General features: G+C 38.8%; 1 protein-coding gene across 1 annotated transcript in view; it reads left to right on the plus strand.

Moving 5' to 3' along the window:
• The window catches only part of CALCR (calcitonin receptor), a 156,519-nt gene extending 134,667 nt beyond the window's left edge, over positions 1-21,852 (plus strand). The window contains exons 8-13 of the mRNA XM_058725081.1: positions 3,125-3,278; positions 8,639-8,699; positions 8,803-8,869; positions 11,203-11,421; positions 12,115-12,156; positions 19,735-21,852. Of these exons, the coding sequence (XP_058581064.1) occupies positions 3,125-3,278; positions 8,639-8,699; positions 8,803-8,869; positions 11,203-11,421; positions 12,115-12,156; positions 19,735-19,992 (801 nt within the window). The 3' untranslated portion in view covers positions 19,993-21,852. The remainder of the gene's footprint in view (positions 1-3,124; positions 3,279-8,638; positions 8,700-8,802; positions 8,870-11,202; positions 11,422-12,114; positions 12,157-19,734) is intronic.
• The last annotated feature ends 1,785 nt before the right edge of the window (positions 21,853-23,637 follow it).

Here is a 23,637-nt window from a genome sequence, read left to right on the forward strand (position 1 = left end):
AGCCCTGTCTGTCTGTTGAATACCTGGTTCACCCCATCCTTGAGGGAAAGGTTATGATCAAGCCAGAGATAATATGACTACACCTTATTCATCTTGATATTCACAGAGTTAGTATAGTTCCTGGCTCATATTAGGTGCTCTGTAAATGTTTGTGGAATGCAACAGAATGACCTTGAATATCTCAGGCACATGATTCTTCAGTAGGAACTTACATTAGAAACTCCTAAAATATTTTGAAAATACAGAAGGGAGATGAGGTCTGGTTATGCATATTTTGTAAGTGTCCCCCAGGTGATACAGATAAACAACCCTAGTTATGAACCACTGACCTAAGTGGTAACCAATTTTATAAAATTTTAATAATCAACTTCATCATCTAGATATATCCAATCATGTCCATGATAAATTGGGGGGGGGGGGGAAATAATAGACTGGTCATTTTCAGAATTTTTGTGAACTTTTGAGCCATTTGCCCTCCAAAGAGTATCTTACCCTGAACCCAAATATAATTGATCCTCATTATTGACAGATCCATATTTGCAAATTTGTCTACTTGCTAAAATTTATTTATAAGTCCAAAATCCATATTCTCAGTGCTTCCATGGCCATTTACAGATATGCACGAAGTAGCAAAAAAACACTGAGTCACTTGACGTACACATTCCCAGCTGAGGTTGAACAAGGCAACACTCTGTCTTCTTATTTCATCTCTCATAGCATAAATGTCCTTTTCATGGTCTATTTAAATGCCATGTTTTTCACACTTTGTTGCTTTTGTTGGGTGATATCACTGCTTAAAATAGCCCCCAAGCATAGTGCCAAAGTGTTGTCATGTTCCTAAGTACAAGTTGGCTGTGATACACCTTACAGAAAAAATAGGTATGCTAGATGAGTTTCCCTCAGGCAGAAGTTATAGTGCTGTTGGTCATAAGTTCAATGTTAACAAATCAAGAATATATATTAAATAAGGTGTCTTTAAACAGAAACATATAGGGGCGCCTGGGTGGCGCAGTCGGTTAAGCGTCCGACTTCAGCCAGGTCACGATCTCGCGGTCTGTGAGTTCGAGCCCCGTGTCAGGCTTTGGGCTGATGGCTCGGAGCCTGGAGCCTGTTTCCGATTCTGTGTCTCCCTCTCTCTCTGCCCCTCCCCCGTTCATGCCCTGTCTCTCTCTGTCCCAAAAATAAATAAAAAAAAAACGTTGAAAAAAAAAAATTAAACAGAAACATATAAAACGAAGTTAGATATTGATTGGCTGATTAAAATATTTTGACCAGAGGCTTATAGGAACCTAACCCTGTGTTTCCCCTAGGAGCAATGGCTCAGCATTTGCTAAATCAGTTTTTGCAGCAATTTTATAGAACATAACTAACTGTGAGTAATGAGAATTGACTGTATGTAAAACCTGAAGCCAAAGCTGCTGTGGATGACACAGAACCACATCTTTGCACAGGGCTGTCATATTCATTCTCTTCCTCTCCCTTCCTCCACAAGTGGTGGCTGGCAAAACATCTCCACTGGAATTCTTGACCCAGAAGGTATAGGGCTTTTAAATAAGAGTAGTGAGAGTCAACTGAATTTCTTATTTCAAATATATGTTTGAGTCTCGTGTGCATATAGCAAGTATTTGCATAGCAAATACAAACTGATATAAAATTAAATCAAATAATTCCAATCAGGAGGCCATTCAGATGGAAAAAAAAAAAGTCAGTGCCTTCCTAAGCCAAATATTAATTACTTTTGGGTTACCTGATGTTTTGAATTCTCTGCATTACTGTTCCACTTTGGACAGAATCAGAAGTTGCTTCTATCTCTGAAAATGCAATATCTGCCTTTTTGTGGACCCAGCTGGCTTTTCCCTATGTTCTATGAGTCCCAAAAGGACTGAGCACATTGGATTGTCAGTAAATAAATTATTACTGCTATGCATTAAATAGAAACGTGTAGTCCTAAGAAGGTTACTATAGTACTGACAGTCATGCTATGACTACCTTCCTTAGTGAAAAAAGGCCCAAAATTGGTCAGATTCAAAATGCGATATGTAAAGCAGGGCATTTGGTAAGATAATAATGCAGATAATCATCTCTAATGCCCCAAGTCTTAAATGCTAAATGTTGTTGTTGCCATTGTTGTTAGAGAGAGTTAAACACCACTAAATACTCTAGGTATTTAGGTATCTAGGGTAGAGTTCCTCAACCAGGGGCATTTTCCTCTATTTGGTAATGTCTGGAGACATTTTTGATTTCATGAATGGGTGGAGGATGCTACTGGCATCTAGCGGACAGAGGTCAGGAATACTGCTAAATACCCAAATAACGCATAGGACAGCGCCAGCACAACCAAAAATCATCCAGTCCAGAATATCTGTGGTGCCAAGATGAAAAGCCCTATTCTAAAGGTGACTATGAAATAATTTAGGGTATTCTGTTATTCAGTTGAAGCAATGATTATTTCTCTACAGACAACACTATGTAGCTGCTCTGATTCCCCCAGAGGTATGGCTCCTACATCTGCACTGAGTACTAAATAAGATTGCTATCCTAATCTCTGTGCACCAAACATTTGGATCTCAATATAGAAGCTAAGCCTCCCATATGAAAACAAAATCACTCACATCAGTTGGGTTCAGCATAGCTCCTGGCTCATTTTTGAGAAATGTATCACTTGGTTCTCTCCTCTGTATTGCTAACGAGACCTCACCAACAGATCAGTGAACTTTAGGAACATCACTAACAAGTTCTGGGTTATTTGCCTCACTGGCCACAGAAAAAGGGCCATAAATGCCACGTGAAAAATCCTTGGATGCTCTCAAAAATTATAGGCCTCAGAAACATTGCAGGGAAATCAACCTCTCTAGTCTATATAAGTCACCAGAATGTAATAGGAAAAGAGCATTTTGAGGAGTAGGCTTCCATCGCCCTGGATGGCTGTTTACCTGTAATACTACTGCTCTGCACACTATCATTCTGACTTGTGGATATAGAGGTGGCGCGTGTCCACAGATCCTTGGGGAGATGCCCTGCAGACTGAATGTTAATACTTTGGCTCATTTTCGCATTTACCCTCTGTTCACTGTCAGACCGTTGCCAGTGTCTTCCACTGACTTTCTCCATTTCTTTCTGACAGCTGAGCTGCAAGATTTTGCACTTTTTTCACCAGTACATGATGGCATGCAACTACTTCTGGATGCTCTGTGAGGGAATCTACCTGCACACACTCATCGTGGTGGCTGTGTTCACTGAGGAGCAACACCTGCGTTGGTATTATCTCTTGGGCTGGGGTATGTATTTTTTCCAGCCACCTTCCCTTCTGTCTGCATATTTAAAATCTTCTTCTACTCTTGGTCTCAGAGAAGAGTCAGGGGCCTAGGTCTTGTGAGGAATGGTGGGACACGGGTGGGGGCAGGAGTTCAGTCTCCAAGAGAGCTCGGTAGAAGCCCATCAACAAGTTCATATGGACTGTGGCCAGCACAGGGGTCAGTGCAGAGAAGGAAGAGTATGAGTATGTGTTTCTGTGGGAACAGACCAGCTAACAGACAGACAAACATGCTCTGATTGAGAGATATGATTAGATCCTCCCTTCAGTTTTATTTATCACCTGTTTGTAGAGAGTCTCACATTTTGAATTCTGTATCTCCTCCATCCAGGCACCACTCCCCTTCCTCAAAAACATTCCTTCTTAGCAATCCATCAACAACTCCTCCAGTGAAAAGTCAGGTAGAAGAGCCCCACTGAACAATAGACACAAATAATTTCATGGGACTCCAAGGGGAGCCACCTGACACCACAGTGCATGGCAATGACTTTGAAAAGCCTCTGGTTGATTGCTTAAACCATGGTCACTTCTGTACATATTGACTAAGGGTGCTGAGGTCCATGAGGCTACTCTAAAATTTCTCCCCTTCACCAAGTATGCTAAGGTATGGCTCACTCTGGTGGAAGGAAACTGGGTAGGTAGTGAGGCAGGAAGAGGGAAAAAGCTTTGGGACAAAAACTCATGCAGTGCTATCAAAAAAAGACACATTCTGTGAACCTCCCAGACCAGAGGAGGATCCTGACTGTAGAGCTAAAGGCTTACTCTTATTCTCCACTAATAGGGTGACGATGGCTCTTGGAGCAGGGGCTGTGGATTGTCCTCAATTAAACCTGCCCTTTAATGCAGCATTTTGGGGGACCCCTAAAAATATTGATAAGAGAGGAAAAATTTAATGAGGAGAGAAGATAATCCAAAGGCTTTCTAAAAACATGACCCTTTGTATTTAAACCCCTACTCAACAGGCATTGTCACCAATGTATGGAAATGTGTCTGGGAAGTCATATAAGTGACCTAAAATCTTCTATAATCTACACCAGGACTGGCCCTATGCAATATTTGTTTCTATAACACCCTCCCCAATAGGAGTATATGGACTTTAACAAAACACATGACCCAAAACCAATGGAATAAGTCTATAATGGTGAATTAGTAGGGCAGATATTTGGGCAGTCTCATTGTTGAGCTAATAATGCTATGACACTTTGGTTGCAAGTAACAGAGAATACAATTTTCTAATTTAAACAAAAAGAGAAAAATTATCAGAATCTAGAGTACCTCATGGAAGTCAAGATCTGAAACACAGCTCAGCTACTCAACGAACTATACACTAAGACCAGAAGACCGGGAACACTCTCCCTCTATCTTTTGTCTCTTTTTTTCTAAGTATATGTTTTAACACTTCTCTTTGTCTACAGAACATAGATCACAGGGTCTCTGCTCCCCCAGTCCTCATGGTAAACACAAGCCACCCCAAATTTTCCCGAGCTCGCATTTTTCTGTTCCAGGTACACAGAAATACTAGATAGATGTTCGTCTCTAAGTCCCAGTTGTGAATAGCAGGACAAGAAAATCTGATTGGTTCAGCTGAAGTTAGGGGGCCAGCCATGGTTCAATAAACCATGGTCAAAGACTTTGAAAGGGATATTAATCACATAGTGCAGACATGTCTGGGGATGGTGACCCATCCAGAAAAAATGGGAGAGGGGTTTTTTTGCACTAGAAAGCCCATATAGAATACACCCCAAACCACCTCATCTTGTGGGCTACTCCTTCATGCTCCCCTCATTCTGTGACTTACAAAATCCAGAAAGATTAGAAAGAAAGTTTGTGACTATCCTGCCAGTCCCACATCAAGTGCTAGGTTCTCTTACTCTTCCTTGTCCTCAAAACAGGTCAGAATACAAAGGTCAAAATAGCCTTTTATTGTGTTTTTCTTTTAGCTGTGTCCTTCCACAGAAGGCTGACCTTACCTTTCCCTGACCTTCTCAGCCTCACACATACCTTGTCAGAGATTTCTAGTCCTCCAAAGATGATCATACCAGGAATCAACTGGATACAGTTTAATGCCCCCAATAGTAATTCTGATCATCACAATAGTAATGATTGGTGCTGGTCAGATAGATGCCTTCCAACTGAAGACCTGAAAATAACATTACACTCCCAGCCTGCCACACACACACACACACACACACACACACGCACGCACGCAGACCATTTCTGTCTGATGTATTTTACTTATTTCCAATGAAATAAAATTTATGGCATATTTCTTGTACTGGTTTTGACTATTCAAAAACATCTATCTGCCATACTCAGAAAATTTTCCATGGAAGCAAAAGGCTATAAATTTATTCTTGCCCATGACATTCAGCAGAGATGAGGGCACCCTGGAAGGAACAATTTATAACTACTCTTTCCATACTGATGCATTGTGAATTAGTTATAAAACTTTTGACATCATCAGAGACAGCTTGATGAAGACATCTGCTTAACACGCATAAACAATTCAAGGGGAAAAAGGAACAAGCTGTTCAGCTGTATCAAAAAGAAAGGAATAAATATAAGTAAAATGTTTATGGAATAACTTAACCTTTCTTAATCAGAAAATACTTAAAACTTTATCAGAATGATTGAAGTGGAATCCTAAGGAACATTGCACTCAGTAAGGTAAGCATAGAATCATCAATTTAAAAGCATGAGGATTTGCACTTCCCCATAGATAGATGTTTGGAAAGACAGATAGTCAACCAATAAAGTTCTAAAATGTAATTATTTTTTAGCATGCCAGACATAAATCTATCTTTCTCTCCCCCTACACACACACACACACACACACACACACACACACACACACACTCCATTCTCTTCACCATCTCTAAGAACAAAACTGAGAGACAACCATGATGATGCATTTTAAAGCAATAGTTCTGTCTTAGAACTTTAGGCAAGTATTATCTTTGGTCGGGGTAAAACAAGTAAAAGTGCAACTGAAATGACTTCTCAAGAAAAATAGTGTCACAGAATCTTTAAAGAATTTAATGGAGCAGAGAAGGCATTTCCACTGGATATTACTTTCATTGTCCTTTTGAAATTATTTCACACCTAAACAGTATGATAGATCCCAAATTTTACAATGCCATGAAATAAGGCATAACCTGTGCTTTGAAAAGAGTATGAAAGTGGAACAGCGAAGATTTAGCCCAAGAAAGCTATGTCCTCAGACCTAACTTTGTTTCCAGGTGACGCACACCCCATCCATTCATTTCAGCTGTGAATAATATTACCACTCCAGGTTCTGGAACAGATCCTAAAAATCATAAGAGACATAATGAACATCACCCTCTGGGACAAAAGTACCTGGTCGTTCAGTTCTCTACAAGAGAAAGTGAAAGAATGCTTCTTTTGGTGGTTACTCCCTTACAAATCTGCACAGGACCACTTACTAGTTGACTTCTCTCAAATTGAAGCAGTTTCAAATAGTGAAGTTTAGCTCTCAGAAAAGTCACTTATTTTACAACCCTCTTCAAATTGATTCTTCGCCTTGCTGGTTCTCCTCTTGTTATAAATCAAAGAAGGAATTCCCCCCATGGACTTTTACAATGAACACACAGAATTTATCTAGTTCCCTAGAAAAAGAATCCTAGGGAGAAAGGATTATTTTTACTCTCACCAACTTCAGTGGAAGGAAGGGTTGTTACAGCTCTTGGGGCCCGGGGGGATGAGAGAAAGAGGAAGGAGGAAACAAACTGCATAAAAGAGACATCAGTGGCTAGAGCAAGGCAAAGAGCACCAGGAATCAGCAGATATGGGGTCTATGCTCCTCTGTACACTAAGGAACACATTTTCCTCTCTCCAAAATGATGTGGTGAGAGTGAGATCTCCATATGCTTCTTCTGCTGTTTAATTCTAAAACGTAAGTTTCAGAATAAATCCAGAGAATGAATTTCTGTTTTTAAAACCCAAGTGGGGAAATGCTATGTTAGAACTGCTGTGAATAAAATACAACTATATTTTGTGCAAATAGTCTAACTCAAAGTTCTCCCAGGCCAAGCATTTAATCAGTAGCCCTATTGAATTATATGCTTCATGGGTTAAGAAGCTGAGGCTGTTTTTGCATATAACTCACAGAAAATAAAAGTGTGGAGGTCTAGGGGCACCTGGGTGGCTTGGTCGGTTGAGCATCCGACTTCAGTTCAGGTCATGATCTCGCAGTTCCTGAGTTTGAGACCCATATTGGGCTCTGTGCTGACAGCTCAGAGCCTGGAGCCTGCTTTGGATTCTGTCTGTCTGTCTGTCTGTCTGTCTGTCTGTCTCTCTCTCTCTCTCTGCCTCTCCCCTGGCCACACTCTTGTCTCTCTCCCTCAAAAACAAGCATTCTTTAAAAATTAAAAAAAGTGTGGAGGTCTAACCCACTTCTCAGATACATTTCTTAATCTGATGATAATTTTAAAAAGTCTTCCCACAAATGTCTCAACCAAATCAAACAATATTCTGTTGGGCAGGGGTACCTCTGAGGAAAAAAAAATTTTGTTTTACAAGAATCACAACTTTATTCTAGATTACACTGATAGAATGAAAAATGATTTTGAAAACATGTACCCTGACAGAATGCATTGCCAGTCACGACCTCCATTGTTCCATTTATAAATTCAAAGTTGTTTTTTATTAGCCCTTCAAGTTTATTCAGGGAAGTGGATGGTAAGCTGCCTTAATAAGGGTTCTGCAGCTAGAACTTACAGAGGGTAGGGAATGCAGTACTGCTCTGAAGTATTCTTACAGAAAGAAAACATGATCAATGCATGTGATATAAACAGACAAAAACACAAGAAACCTACAAAAAACACTATGAACATCATCGAGGCATTCAGAGCACTCAGGTGATTGCCTCCATAAGCTGTCCCAGGTCACTTCCCTCCATGGTGACCCAACTCCTCTCTGTAGCAGAATCCAGTTCACACTCAGCGAAGAGCTTTCTGGTCTCAGCTAATAGTTGTCATCATCATCATCATCACCACCACAGACAACAATGATACAATAGTCATAGTGAGAGTAATAATGTACCTACCATCTTGGATAATTCATACAAGGTTTTTAATTACCTAGAAATGCTCTTAACCAAATTCTGAAAACACATGATGTTCTAACCAAGAGCATTTTTATCTGGTTTGACCAACAATACTTTGTGCAAAAACATCAGGGAAATATTTTGACAGAGACATTAAAATTTGCCACTGTTTTTGAAGATAAACTACCATTTTCCATGCAACCCTACTTGTAGCTTATGACAAGACACCAGGTGTGATTTCTGCTTTCTCACATTTTTAGGGTTCCCACTGGTGCCGACCACTATCCATGCTATTACTCGGGCGCTGTACTTCAATGACAAGTAAGTATTTTGATGGTTTTTAAGTGAACATATTTGTAAATAAAATGCATTTATATTCATGTATTCCCTCCCTCCTTATTTTTTTATTTTTTATTTTTTTTAGCTGCTGGCTGAGTGTGGAAACCCATTTGCTTTACATCATCCACGGCCCCGTCATGGCAGCACTGGTGGTGAGAATTGCTTTTTTATTTATTTTGTTATTGTTGTTGAGAATTGCTTTTTAAATCCATTATTAAGTGTTACCTCTTTGAGAGGATTTCTGTAAAGACGGATCTATGTAGCATGTGTATTCGAACTTCAAATTTAGGCTAATTTAATGATAATCTATAGTGAGATAATCTGTAACAACTTTATTTGAGGGTCTTCAAATGAAAAAAATAACATTTAACACAACTGGGGAAAGGGCATAAGTTCATTTTTACACCCACAATAACAAAAATATAGTTTTTAATGCTACAACTTTGCTTTAAACAATTCTATAACTAAATGCTTCTAGTTAAAAGTAAAGATCAAGGGGCTGAGGAATGATAAAAAATGTTTCTGATAAAGAAAGTGAAAAACCGCAGAGTCCATCTGCACCTTTTCCCCTGGTCTCTGCCAAACAAAACCATCTTTCATTTCATCTTTGGTACATGAGCCATCGTTGGAACTCCCTCTCAGCAGACACTTAACGTATTTCAGGCACTTCTCATACGCTGCCATGCTGTTTCTAACAGCACCCGTCAAAAAGCAACCCTTAATCAGTAGGAAAACTAGACCCAAAGATTCAAGTAAACTCACCCCAAATCACATAGGCTAGTAAGAAGTTGGGGTAGTGGAGAATATGACCATCCGCATCTATTTCCAAGCTCTTTGTTTCTACCCAACGTTTACTATATGGTGACCAGTGTCAGAACCACCAAATTTAATATTTAGACATTAGTTTTCCCACCAACCTCAAAGACAGTGTTTTCCTGGGGTACGAATGAGAAAAATAAAAACAGTCTGAGTCATACACCATGTTCTGCTCCCATACTGAAGAAGTATTCATTAGTAACCAGTGTCTCTAGTCCAAAGCCAATTTCTTCTGCCCTCCTCCAGAGCAGTGATGTACTTATCAGCCTGACAGTCCTCACAAAGACCCACCGATGTAGGTCTTGAATATTTCCAACACCTCGTAAGAGTTTATTTGTTAATAAAGGTCTCTCTCCTTTACTGAATTTTTTGGGGGTAATCATGTTACTTCTCTTCCAGGTTGAAGAATCATTCTAATCATTTAAAAATAAATCATCAATTAAATTTTAAAAACAACTTTGGTTTCAAAACTAATCATCATAGCCAAAAGTAGTTTGGCACCCACTAGAATGGCTAATATTAAAAAGAGTGACCATACCAAGTGTTGGCAAGGGTGGAGAACAACTGGAATTCTCATCTAGTGCTGGAGGGAACATATAATGAAGCCACCTCTTTGAAAAATAGTTTGGCAGTTTCTTATAAAGTTAAATACATGCTTACCATGTCAACAGGCAGTTCTCCTCCTGGGTACTTGTTCAAGAGAACCGAAAACATATGTCCACACAAAGACTTGTATGAAAATATTCATTGCATGCTTATTCATAATAGTCAAATTGTGGAAACCATGCCAATTTCCATCAACAGTAGAATTAATAAACAAATTATCTGTATTACCCATAATAGAGTACTACTCAGCAATAAAAATGAATGAAATGTTAATATATCCAACATGCATGAATCTCACAGATAATATGTCAAAGCAAAGAAGCCAGACACAAAAAAAGTACATACTATATAATACTCCACTTCTATGGTAATAGAAATTAGTGGTTGCTTGAGGTGGAGGGGAGGGGGTTGTTGACCACAAAGGAGCAGGAGAGAACTTTCTGGAGTGATGAAAATGCTCTTTTCTTGTTTGGAGTGGTTGTTACACAGGTGCATACCTTTCTCTAAACTTCTGGAATGTAAACTTAAAATCTCCATTTTACTGAATGTGCATTATACCTCAATGAAGTGATTGTCTTTAAAAAGATGTTATGAAAGAGAAAAGAAGGCTGGGTTCGCTGTCTCCACTACAAATACTTTACAAATAAATGTCTCAGTCCTCATTTCAGCCTTGGTTAAGTAGTCTTGCCTACAGGGAAAATCTTCATAATGCAATGACCAAAAAGGAAGATCGAAAAGTGTCATCTATGATGCTCCTTTGCAAAAACGTAAAAATCAAAGTAAAGAATAAACCACCCTCCTTAGAATTGAACCTAATATATTTACATATGCAGGAATAATATTTTCTCATTTGGAAAAAAAAAAGAAATGTTAATTCAGGTCTGAAAGGGTCTGGTCATACTGATGTTCCCAGCAATGCTTAGCAAATTACACCATGTCACAGGCCATCCCTCATGTTGCAGAGGTCACATCTGCTCCCAGGAATAAACAAGAACTGAGGAAAGTGGGCACCCTTCAGTAGTACTGACATAGATGATTTCCTCAAAACATCATATCTTTGCAGGTCAATTTCTTCTTCCTGCTCAACATCGTCCGCGTGCTTGTGAGCAAACTAAGGGAAACCCAAGAGGCAGAATCGCATATGTACCTGAAGGCTGTGAGGGCCACCCTGATCCTGGTGCCCCTGCTGGGAATCCAGTTTGTCGTCTTTCCCTGGAGGCCATCCAACAAGATGCTTGGGAAGATCTATGATTACCTGATGCACTCTCTGATCCATTTCCAGGTAAAGAAGCCAATAGTGTATTTATTCAACTACTTGCTCAGCTAGTTGACATAAGGTGAACCATTTTCTAGGCCTCATATATGATTAGAAGGACCTTTTCAAATATATGCAACCTGGAAGGGATACAGCTTCTATCTTTCTCACTGCCTGTTTCCCCTTTTTTTGAATCCCAAAACTGAAGAAGGAAATAGGGGGAGTATGAGCTTTGAGAACAAATCTTCCTAAGGACAAATATTTGTCCAGGGATGGGCCCACTGCACAGTACTGAGGACAGAACTTCTATTCCCACCATCCTTTCAACCTTTCCTTCCCCTCTCCAGTATTTTGAGGGCCACAATTGTTTTTCCTTCATGAAGGGGAGTTTTGAAGATCAACATCACCAATGTCAGTCAGTTTCCCAACCTGGATTTCTATCATCATAGTCCCCAATGCCAAGAAAACACAGGGTAGAGAAGCACATGTTTATATCAGTATGAAATGCCTCCACTGGACCCCAAGCTGGAAGCTATATCCCTTTAAAATGGAATATTCTTGTAATAAAACACTGAATATGAGTGCTGTAATTGTCTTTTCTTGAGCCTTCACTTGCTGTTGCAACAGTGAAATGTTCCTCTCCAGGCTATTTATATTGATTCCTAAATAACATAATGCACACAAAAATAACTTCAATTCTATTTTTCCTCCTTTTTTAAGGGATTCTTCGTTGCCGTGATTTACTGCTTCTGCAACAACGAGGTAAGCATGCATTTCACATAATACCATCACTCATTTATATAAAGCCAGCACTTTACAGTTCCCAGAGGATTTCTGTACACATTTCATTTGCTCTCACTTCTACAGTTGACCTCGCAGGGTTTCATGACTTGAGGGATCATGTTTTTTCCATTACTTGAAGCTGCATCTTATCTGTGTTTCTATGGTACAAATGCAGATACTATCCAGATAGGCAGCTAAGTTCTGATTTCCTTGGATGGCACCTTAAGTTAGTCAGTTCCTTGAGCAGGAATCGTGAAAGCTATTCTGGATTCCCATAGTAGGAGAAGTCATGCTCCCATTCCTTTGGAAAACCCAACTGCTCACTAGAGCAAAACCAATATCCAGCCAATTTGTCCTGCTTCATCACTTTTTTTTTTTCCCATTGTTTGGTGCCGGTGTAATATCACTTATTCAACATTTTGAAAACAACCCTGAAGTTAAGACTCAAAAAGCATTCTCAAATAAGCAATTTATTATCTGAATATTTAGATCAGTAAAATCTAGAGATCCATATGGCCAGTGTTTTCAGGGGTGGGGGGAGTTAGTCAGAGTTCCCTTTCTTCCAATGAAATCTCTCCTGGGACCCCAACTGTAAAGCATAAAAATGCCCCTGCTTACTGTCCCTGGGAAAGCAAACTGGTGGAACCACTGTGGAAAAACAGTATGGTGGCTCCTTGGAAAATTAAAAATATAAATATCATATAATCCAGTAATTCTACTACTGGCTATTTACCCAAAGAAAATGAAAACACTAATTCAAAGAGATAAGTGCAACCTTAAGTTTATAGCAGCATTATTTACAATAGCCAAGATATGGAAGCAGCCTGAGTATCCATTGATGGATGAATGGATAAAGAAGATCTGGCATATACATACAATGGAATATTACTCAGCCATAAAAAAGAATGAAATCCTGCCAACACATATGTTAATTATACTTGAATTTAAAAAAAAGTGGAGCTGCTTAAACTTGTACCACAGAATATCCAGGGCTTCAAGAAACATGGTTTGTAAGCTCCCTCATTTTTTAGGTGAGAAGTCTACACTCCAGGAAGAACATGTGACTCGCACAATGTCACAGTCATAGTTGTATATTGTATAACGGTGACTAGAACCCAAATTTCCTGATTCTTAATTAAATGAACTGCATCTTCCACTGCTCTATAATATGTCTATGATTCCTCCCTGGAGATTTGTTGGCGTATGTTCTCTAGTTATATACCACATGAATTTTAATGCACAATTATTTTTTATAATTTTACATTAATTCCTATTAAGAATAATTCTATACCAAGGCAAATCAGATTTTGTTAAGAGATAAACAAAAATATTATTTTTCTATTACAAACGAGAATGGTTTTCTAACCATAATCAATTAACATTTAATTGATTCTCCATTCTTTATTTCTTCAGTTAAATAGTGAGCACCTATAATATTTTGCTGTTTTGTGACCTATTATTTATCTCCAACCTCGACATTGCATTGTGGGATTTTTGTCATTCTCATTCTCCTTTTTAATTGGTACATTTTATTCCTCCCTTCGTCCATTCATCCATAAACTCATTCCTTCATTCAACAAAAATATATTATGTATTCACTATTGCTGTGGGCTAGACTGAAGGCCTGGGATAGAAATGAAAAGACATCTTTCTGCTGCCAGCTGTTAAAGTGTCTCTCTTCCTTTGTTTTTTGTTTTGTTTTGTTTTGTTGTTCATTTGTTTGAAGAATAGCAAAAACTAATAAAAAAATAAATAGGGCTTAGGTCACCTTATCTTTAATCAGTTTCTGTGAATGTATGTCACCTTATCTTTAATCAGTTTCTGTGAATGTATGTCTCTGTCTTCTGAGTTGTTACAGGTGCCATACAAAATAAATTTTCCCATCTAAAGCAATACCCAAATAGGGCTAATATAAAAACCATATTCAGAAGGGGCATGCCTTGAAAACATTAGAGGATTGCATGAGTTTGTAAAAATACCTCAGTACTTACTATGTTTTAACCATGATGCTGTCTTGGGAGTGTCAGGCATAGAAAGCAAGCTGAGGAGTGCTCCTGAACAATTGAATGTTTCTAGTTCATTTGAGTATGTTATCTCTGCTTTTTGAAGTAAAGAAACTGTCTCCATTTTAATTAAGATTCTCTTACCAGGAGAAGCTACAAGTGTGACATTTCTAATAAGATAGAAATTGTTTACTGTGTCAAATGTAATGTCACAGCCCCATGAATTTTAGGCCTGTGGATCTCAGCAAGGCCCTCTGTGAACAACCTGAAACACAGGAAGGGCACTTGAACCTGCAGGAAATTCTTGCAGCTGCATCTGAGACAGAGTTGGGATTGGGCTTTGCCTACCAGAATGTTAAGAGATTTCCGGGGTTAATATGTCAGTTAGATTGTGAAGATTGAGGTTTTCGTTTTTATTTTTTATCTGTATGTTATCAGCGATTCCTGTTATGCAAATGGATCAGATAGGATGAAAAGACTAGAAGCAGGAAAGGAATTTGGAGAATTACAGTAGTAGGAATCAGGAGGTAACCATGAGAGCGTGCTTATGGATCAAATAGTTCCTACAAGTCTTCCAAGAGTGTGGACATTGACCATCCAATTTCAATAAATTATTAACTATCTAAGGGACCTCAAAAAGATGATCACAGCTATAAAGATACTCAAATGTTTCCAAGCCACAGCTTAAAAATTGAGAGAGCACTAACAACACAGTGAATGTTCTCCCTTTTTCATGTTTCTTGCTATTGTCCATGCATTATGGCTAAAATAGTTTGTAGATCAAACTAGCATGATGAGGAAGATTTCGGTTTAAGATTGGAGTGTGCGAAAACTGACATTATGCTAGCACCCCCTGTTGAAACTCATGGTGGCTCCCCTCACTACTGAGGACCCTAGAGATCATTTTACTCTGTAGTCTCCTTGACCAGGCCCTGCCCCTGTTCTGATTACACCAGTTTTCTGAGGAGCCACCTGAGGAGCCTGGGAAGTCAGCCTCCCTTCTTCACACTGAGAAGGGCCTGTGAATCTGTCTTCGGCTAATGTCATAGCCACTGCTCAGGCACCAAGTTGGACATGGTACCAAGCCAAATGTGGGACTTCTTTATGGGGCTATCAATTTCTAGAACTGTGCTCTCAAAATCATAAGAGCAAGATTTATTATATTGGGGTGTTTCTGTTATTCCTGCTTTCTTTCTTCTCCCCATGTCCCCAGGTATTTCCCCCATGAAGGGGAAATGCAAGGTCCTTTGTGTCTCTGTATCTCTCTCTTCTCTTCCTCTGGGGCTTAGAAGGGTTTTGGGCTCCCCACTCCCCTTCCTGTTTGCAAGGAACTCTCCCTATGTCACATCCTGTGTGTTCTCTGTACTATGGCTTTTAGTAAAATTCTGTTTTCAGAGCAGTAAGGCTTTCACTTCAATGCAAAGGTAAGCTTTTCTATTTAGAAATTCTCACTCCATAAAACCTGGTTTTCAAAGCTTGTCCTTCTAGAGACTCAAGAAAGTCAGCTTGGAGACTCAAAGCTAAGCAATGATTTTTCTTGTTGTTGTTCCAGACCAGTGTTCTCAAACTTAAGTGTGCATCAGAATCACCTGGAAAATTTGTTAAAACACAGAGTGGTTGGCCCCAACCAGAAGAGTTTCCTATTTAGTAGGACAAGAATGGGGCCTGAGAATTTGCATTTATAACCATTTTCCAGGTGATGCTGATGCTGCTGATCAGAGAATACACTTGGTGAACCTACTCTAAACAAAATCTAATTTGTTCTTCAAGCAATGAATGACCTTCACTTAATGAATGAGAGGGTTGTAGGGTAATGTTATTTAAGAAACACAATAAATATTTTCAAAAATATTAACCTTATTATAGATGATATTTATTTATTTTTGCCTTCTAGAACAGGAAAGCTTCCCCAAACATAGGAAAGTAGGTAGTGAAAGGGAATTAGAAAACCTTGATCTTATAATCTTGCAGTACCCAATTACCTCAAACTGTAAAACATGTAAATTCTGTAAGATAAAGACTAGTAAAGACAATGCTCCCAAAGGATGAAAAAAATATCAGTGGCAACTTTATGAATAATATTCAGAAGTCCCCCTCAGCATCTAATTAACAGGATTTAATAGAGATCCAGCTTCAAAAAGTCATATAAAAGCATTTAAAGCATATAGTTACTTTTTAACTTCCCAGTGGATTTAAAGTGTTTTTAAAACTCATGATTTTTAATCTTAAATTTAGATGGCAGCAGGTCTATTCAGTTGTGGCATCAACAAGGGAAGGCATGAGGGAGGAATTTTGAAAATCTTTTCATCCATTGAATCAAAACTCCCTGGGAGAAATCCCACCTTCCATTCAACAGTATATAACTGCTGGTGCTTATACTGAATTTAAGCAAAACCAAGGCCAAGGATAAAAGCATTTAAGTCCAACCATGAAGATTGCAACCTGATTTTCTTTTTCACAAATGTAGAAACTGAGGCCCAAATGTACCAGCCTTATACAGACGGTTAATAGTAGAGCCAGGTGCAATAATTATGTCTTCAAACCCTCAGTCCAGGGCTCTATTTTTAAAGGTGGCAATAAATAAATTGATATAATTAGGGAAAATGTAAAGTGATCTGTGTTAATTGCTTTTAGAATGAGTGATGAATTTATACAATTCAAACTTTGTATATTTATCCCATTGGCCTCTTCTAACATTTCTGATGCTTTTCAGGAGCAATGAAAAGTCTCCCTGTTTTTTTCAATCAGATTCAATGCCCTTATTCATGTGATCAAAGCAGCATCAAGCCTAACCTGTGGTATTGTAGGAGATAATTGCCCTATTAAACTATAATTATTCAAGTGTCTTTTACATCCTGTTAAGGGCCTATTCTTATATGTGTGGTTTACAAATTGAAGCAGATTGTCATCTTCACACAAAAGAACAGGTTTATAATTCAGGAATGCAATTATAGAAGGCTATGAACATTTCTGTAATAATAATATTAAAAACATGAAATAGGTCTCAAACCCTTTGGCCTCATTTACGCAGGGTACTTCATTAAAATGCATGGGCACTCCAAAGGGGATTATTTTAAAAGAACAGGTGAGAAAAAACAAAGACTTTTTTTTTTTTTTTTTTTGTCTGCTGGCACTTTTACAAACTCACTCTAAACTTACACTGTCTGCCTTGGATACTTCTAAATATTGGTGTAAGTTTTAGCTATAAAGACAATGTTGGTATTTGAGAGATGCTGAATCCACAGAAACTATCAGTTCCCTTTGTCTGGGGACATCGCTTCTCCAAAAATATGCTGAAACAATGTATTTCCTATTTCCTCAACAGGGCATTTGATGGTTCCTAGATTATGAACCTGGCATTTAAAACATTTAAGGACCTAGACTTAATAGACACTACACACACACACACGCACACACACACACACAGGAGGAGAGGGAGACATACCAAGCATTATAATATAATGTAGCAGGAGCAATAATGAATGGAGAATGAGTGCAACAAGAGCACAGAAGAGACTCCTAACTCTGTATTAGGGGGTTAAGAAAAGTTTCCAGGGAAACAGAATTGAGCCCTGAAAACACAAGTTTTGGTGTTAGTGAAGGGTCGGGGGAGGGGCATTCCAGTCAGAGGGAACACAGTGAATAGAGGCCTGATGGGAAGAAACCATATAGCTGGTGGAGAGAGACCAGCAGTTTGTTAATATTGGAGAATCAGGGTCAAAGCAATAAGTGGCTTAAAACCACTTTGGCAGAGAGATGAGCCAACTCAGGCAAACGCAGTAGAATGATGGATGGGAATCTTCCACTTCTGCCTGATGGCAGCTCTGTTCCTGGCGTCTGAGTGCTCTTACGGGACCCGAATCCCTTCTATCTGTGCCTGGCCGAGTGACTGAAATGGAAGCATTTTTGGTAAATAGCTAAAAGACAAACCCATGAGGCCAAGATTTCAGGTCACCTAGGGTGTGGACTGAATTCCTTCTGAAAAGAATAACCGTGATCAAGTTCAGCCTATCTGGAACATGTCTCCCTACTGCTATTTTGAATGGCACTAGCTGAGTGCAGGAAACCATAGTGTGTGAAGGAGTATATGGTTTCAATTAGAAATAAACGGACCTAATCTTTCAGGCTTCGTCTTCTCTTTGTGTCTTGACCTCTAGACAGAAATGTCTCAGAGGGTTAACAAACTAGTCAATACTCAGTTATTCAGCACTGTCCTAACTGCTTTTCTTCTTTACTGTTCTGTTCTTCCTCACCTGTACCTCTTCCATGGCTCCAATCCATCCTTTTCTCTATATATATATATTACAGCTGACATTTGTACCTCTTCTACTGATTTGCTTACAACCATAGGAGGCAAAACACTTACATGAATCAGTTTTCAACCAGCAAATAGCCTTAATAAAGAGCTAGGTCTTTATTAAGTGCTAGATAATATTAAGAGAGACACTTGACTCTCTCAAATCCAGCCACATTGACTGGGAAATCCTTGGAGATGGTGGGTATAGGAGAGGAGTCAACGTGGGGACAGAACAGGAGAAAAAGTAGGGAATTACTGCTGCTATGCACCAGCACCATACTAGGTGATTTAAATAACCCCAATAAATCTTACTCATAACTCTGAATTAGTGTCATGATCTCCTTTTTAAAAAGGAGAAAAGCCTAAGAAAGAAAAAAACAACAACAACAACCATGGAGTCAACAAACTGGAACTCAAACCCAAAGAGCACAGTCTTTGGAGCATATGTGTAAACACTGTATGCTAGAAGACAACAGAAAAGATTAACTTAACTACTAAATTGAATTCAGTTCTGTAGAATGCAGAGCTAGGGAAGCAACATTATCGTCTGTGTTGTTTTCAGCTATGCTTACTGTAATTTTCAAATTTAGAACTTTCTGACTTTAGCATCTTCTCCCTTGTGCTCAAGATAGAGTTTATCATATTTATAAAGTATGTTTGATGAGTTTATTTACGTACTAGAAGTTTCTCAATAGAAAGAGATTGAAATTTTATTCTTAAAAGCTTGTCACTCCATTAACCAGAGTTTTACCTCGCACATCCGCTCTCAAGCCATGTTGGAGAAAGGAAAATCAACAGTATGAAGTCATTATCATAAAACCCAGAACTGTGCAATGGTTTCCATCATGACCAATAATGTGTAGGTTTAGATGAAAGTTTCTGCCTTACCAGAGGTGGTAGCAGATAAAAACTTCTCAAAATCTTTTCCTCTGATATGACATGTATACCATATTGGGTATGAAACCAAGTCAAATTTCATTGATTGGGTAGAAGAGCTAAAGAACAGACTTTTACTCAAAAGAGCAAATGACCTTGCCAGTGGTAGCTTAGGCAAGCAACTCACTTCTCCAGTTTGTAAAGTCTTCTGCCAAGATGGTATGTTCCCCAACCAGAGCATATCCTGCACAGTCCTTTGGATCAGAATTACGATTCGATCTCCTTTAACCTCTGATGAGCTCCTAGAATTGTGCTCACTCATAAACAGCTCAGGTCCTTTCTGACAATTATACGAAAACAAGGTCACCTCTTCTGTTCCAGGTCCAAACCACCGTGAAGCGCCACTGGGCCCAATTCAAAACCCAGTGGGATCAGCGCTGGGGGAGCAGGAACCCCCGCCGCTCTGCTGCCAACGCTGCAGCCGCTGCTGCAGCCGCTGCCGCAGCCGCAGCTGAAGCCGGCGACATCCCGGTTTACATCTGCCATCAGGAGCCCAGGAACGAAGCCGCCAACAACCTGGGCGAGGAGGGTGCAGAGGTCATCGCTTTGGAGATCATTGAGCAAGAGTCATCCGCTTGAATGTGAAGCTTACATCGTGATCACTGAGCCTTCATTTCCTGGGAGACAGACAGACCATGTGTTTAAAGTGATCCCCATCCTCCCAGGAGCTGAGCATATCATTCGTGAAGAATTATTAAGTGAATTTGTCCATAGTAAATCTGGAGAAAGTTATCCTTGGTACTATTGCTGTGGGAGACAGTCTAGGAATGGGGTCTCCCACTGCATCACTTGTGATCTCCATCTTTCATCTAGGACCGAGATGCAGATGTCATAGTAATGCAAGCAAAGTATCCAAGAGAAACACAACTAAATTGACCTAGTTCAGAAACAGGGTGCTCCTTGTTAATCTTGAGCCATTTATAACTTTGAAAAATCAAAATCACGGTCACTACTTTTCTTTTTAACTCTAGACTTTGAATTAGAATATTTCCGTATTTGGCTATGGATCTGATTTTTAATTTTTTTATTTCAACCAATTCCAATATTACTCAGATGTTTTACCATCCACACAATGTAAACCGCACAAATTACATGACCTCTGCAAGACCGAGTGGCTTTCTAATACAGAGATGACTAAGAATGTCGGGGGACAGACTTGCATTTGGCAGGAAGGTGTAATGCTCTGAATGAAAAAGAAGTTTAGAGTCAATTTGCTCAAAACATTAGATGGGCCACCTTGTTAATTGGTTTATTAATATCATACACTCAGTTTGGTTTTGGATAATCTTGTCCACCGAACAGGTCTAACTGCTGAAGGAGCTGGCCTTCATGTTGAATATGCTTTGGTCCTTGACATTTATACACTGGGAGGTCACAAAGAATCCATCACTAAATTTTTCACAAAACTGCCAAAAATATAATTTCTAGTGGAAGAGAATATTCTCTTTAAAGAGAGTTTTCCACTTTCCTAAGCTCCAGGATTTATAAAGCAAATCACTCTAAGGTTTATAAAGCAGATTACCTCTTGCCCTTGGGTGCTATCTAGCAGTAAAAGATAAATTTGTTTAAGACTGGTAATTAAAAGACTCCATATAAATCCATTAACTGCCTTCCACCCAGCTTCAAAGCTTAACAAGATCTCCGACTTTTCCGGGAAGATTCAGTAGGGCTAATTAGAAATCAGTTTGTAGTTGACCTCTTGTTTGCTGCTATTAGCAAGACAGGAGGAGGAAAAGTAACTGCTACAAGTCTGACCATCTACCAGTTCATTTAAAATGAAAGTAGAGGTTCTTCTGAAAACCCAATATTATATTCCCACGTCTCTCTTCACTTCCTCAGTATAAAATCCTTAAAAATCCCTGAATAAACCAGTTATCATTGCTGGCACCTGAAATTCATTTGTGAATTTGCAACAGTAATCCGAGTCACCATCGTTTAGTTTTGTGCTAAATGAAGAGATCCACCAAAACCCTCCAAATCTCAAGTCTCATCTATGTCCTTGATGCCACTGCCTTTCAGAGGTGATCTAGTTGTGGGAAAACAAAAAGTTGATTTGTTCTGGTTACATATTTAGTGCACCCGAAGAAAAATTATATTCCTTCAGTGAAAATGTATTTTGGATACTAAAGTGGCTTAAGCCTCCTTTACTGAATGTAAAGGAGGAACTGAAAAGAAGGTATTTTTTCAATCACAGTGTTTATGTAGTGGTGTTCCTATTTTCGTTTACAAACATGGAAAACAGAGTATTTGAGGCAGCTCTAGTACAAATGTGATAATATATTGCTAAATATTCTAGACATTATTGTGCTATTATAGTACGGGCTGAAAAACAACACAGCTTTCCGTAGAATTGTACACAGTGCCAAAATGATGTGAAATGCTTACGCTATGTATATCTATAAATTAATACAGAGTATGTTAAAAGCAAAAAGATGTATATGTGCCTATTTTTCTAAAGAAATATATTCTTCATCTTTCATTACATTCATCTTGTCTCCTGCTCATTCCATGTTCAGTTTTGTGAGTTTTTTTGTTTTTTTGTTTGTTTGTTTTTCATTTCAGCCATGGGCTGCTAACATCCCATTTAGTTTGTGTTACAAGAGGGGGAAAGATAATCCAAAAGCATAGGTTAGAAAACTTATGTGCAAAAACATCGAGATTATTGCCTTTGTCAGTGTGATCATCTAACATCTTCAATTTGACTATAAACTCCAAAGTACAGCTCTCATTCCCTTGATAATACAAAAACCACACACAACCTTTGATCTATATTGCATAAGTTTGGGAAGCACAGCAAAGAAATCTAGGGCAAAAAGTATCAAATCCTTTCATTGTTCTTGACTTTTTTTTTTTTTTCATTATTCTGGGACGAGACTTGAAACTGTCCAATATCACATCAGATCATTAGAATTGTTACGATCATTGATTTTTAATATAGTTTTGGAGAGAGACTAAGGCAGGATAAAAGGCAACTAACTACATGTCATTAGAATGCATAAAGGCCACCACTGGAAAGGTTTTCATATCTGGAAAGCATGAAATGGAAAGATGAGGATGAAATTAGAACTGTGACAGAATAATAATGGGGGACAGGAGCCATCTGTAGGTTCTGTGCAGTTCAACTATTGTCCTCATAAGAGCTGGAGAACTTTTTCAGAAAAGATACATAAGGGCTATATCTTACTCTTTGTGTCCCAATAGGCAATACAGATGAATATTATTACCCTTGAGATCTTGAAAAACAAAAGGAATTTTCCATCATACCATAAAACCTGATTCTTCAGCAGGCAACCTGAACTCAGGTGGTCAGCTGCCCACCTGCTTTGATCCCTACTACAAAAAGATCCCAAATAGGCCTTTGGGTACACATAGATATCATGGTTCTTAAAAGAGGAAAGATGTTGAGAAAGAAATAACAGAAATGCTATTGTCATGAGGCTCCAGCCTTTCTCATTCATTCCTTCATTCATTATCATTGATTCAACAGGCATTTCACACACCTTCCATTTAACTCTATGACAAATATTTATTTATCATAGTTATCATGGCAAAGTTTCTTTGCAGTGGTGACTGCTTCTTTCCTGGGTCAACGGTATGTATCAAAACCTGCCAAGTCAACCATGACCCTAAAACCATAACCATGGATATCTTTGGGGTGGGAGAACAACGGGACAAATGTGGTTGGAACTGGTAGCTGAATGTGACCTTTCCTCCTTATTAGTACTGGGAAGGACAGCTCAAGTTACAAGAAACATTCTCAGAACAAGATCTCTGCATAAATACCTAGCAAGGACTCATTTTCTCAAGAACCAGGTCTAAAACATTGATTCTTCCATTGGCTAGACTTCTTATCGGGGAGTTAACACTTCAGACTTTCAAATAAGCATATTCATGAAGAGAGAAAATCAGAAGCCATATTTAGAAAAGCAAGCAGATAAACTCAGAAGGAAGGTCCATTTGTTATTTTGAAAGAGTAGACAAGATGCCTCCCTCCTAGTTTAAGTTTACATAAAATTGATTTTACTGAACTAATCCATAGATACCTTGTGTGTATGTGCAGCAGTGGGGCAAACATGGGGTAACAATAACTAGAAGCATAAAAGAAAGAATGATAATGTGTGCTTGTGAGAGTCAAGCAAGGTAGAAAACCGACATTTGAAAATGAAGAACTATCTTTCTGATTATTTCTGTTCTTCTGGATATAGAATTTACATGTGTTTAATA

This window comes from Neofelis nebulosa, chromosome 4 (genome assembly GCF_028018385.1).
Source record: "Neofelis nebulosa isolate mNeoNeb1 chromosome 4, mNeoNeb1.pri, whole genome shotgun sequence".
Taxonomy (NCBI): Eukaryota; Metazoa; Chordata; class Mammalia; order Carnivora; family Felidae; genus Neofelis; species Neofelis nebulosa.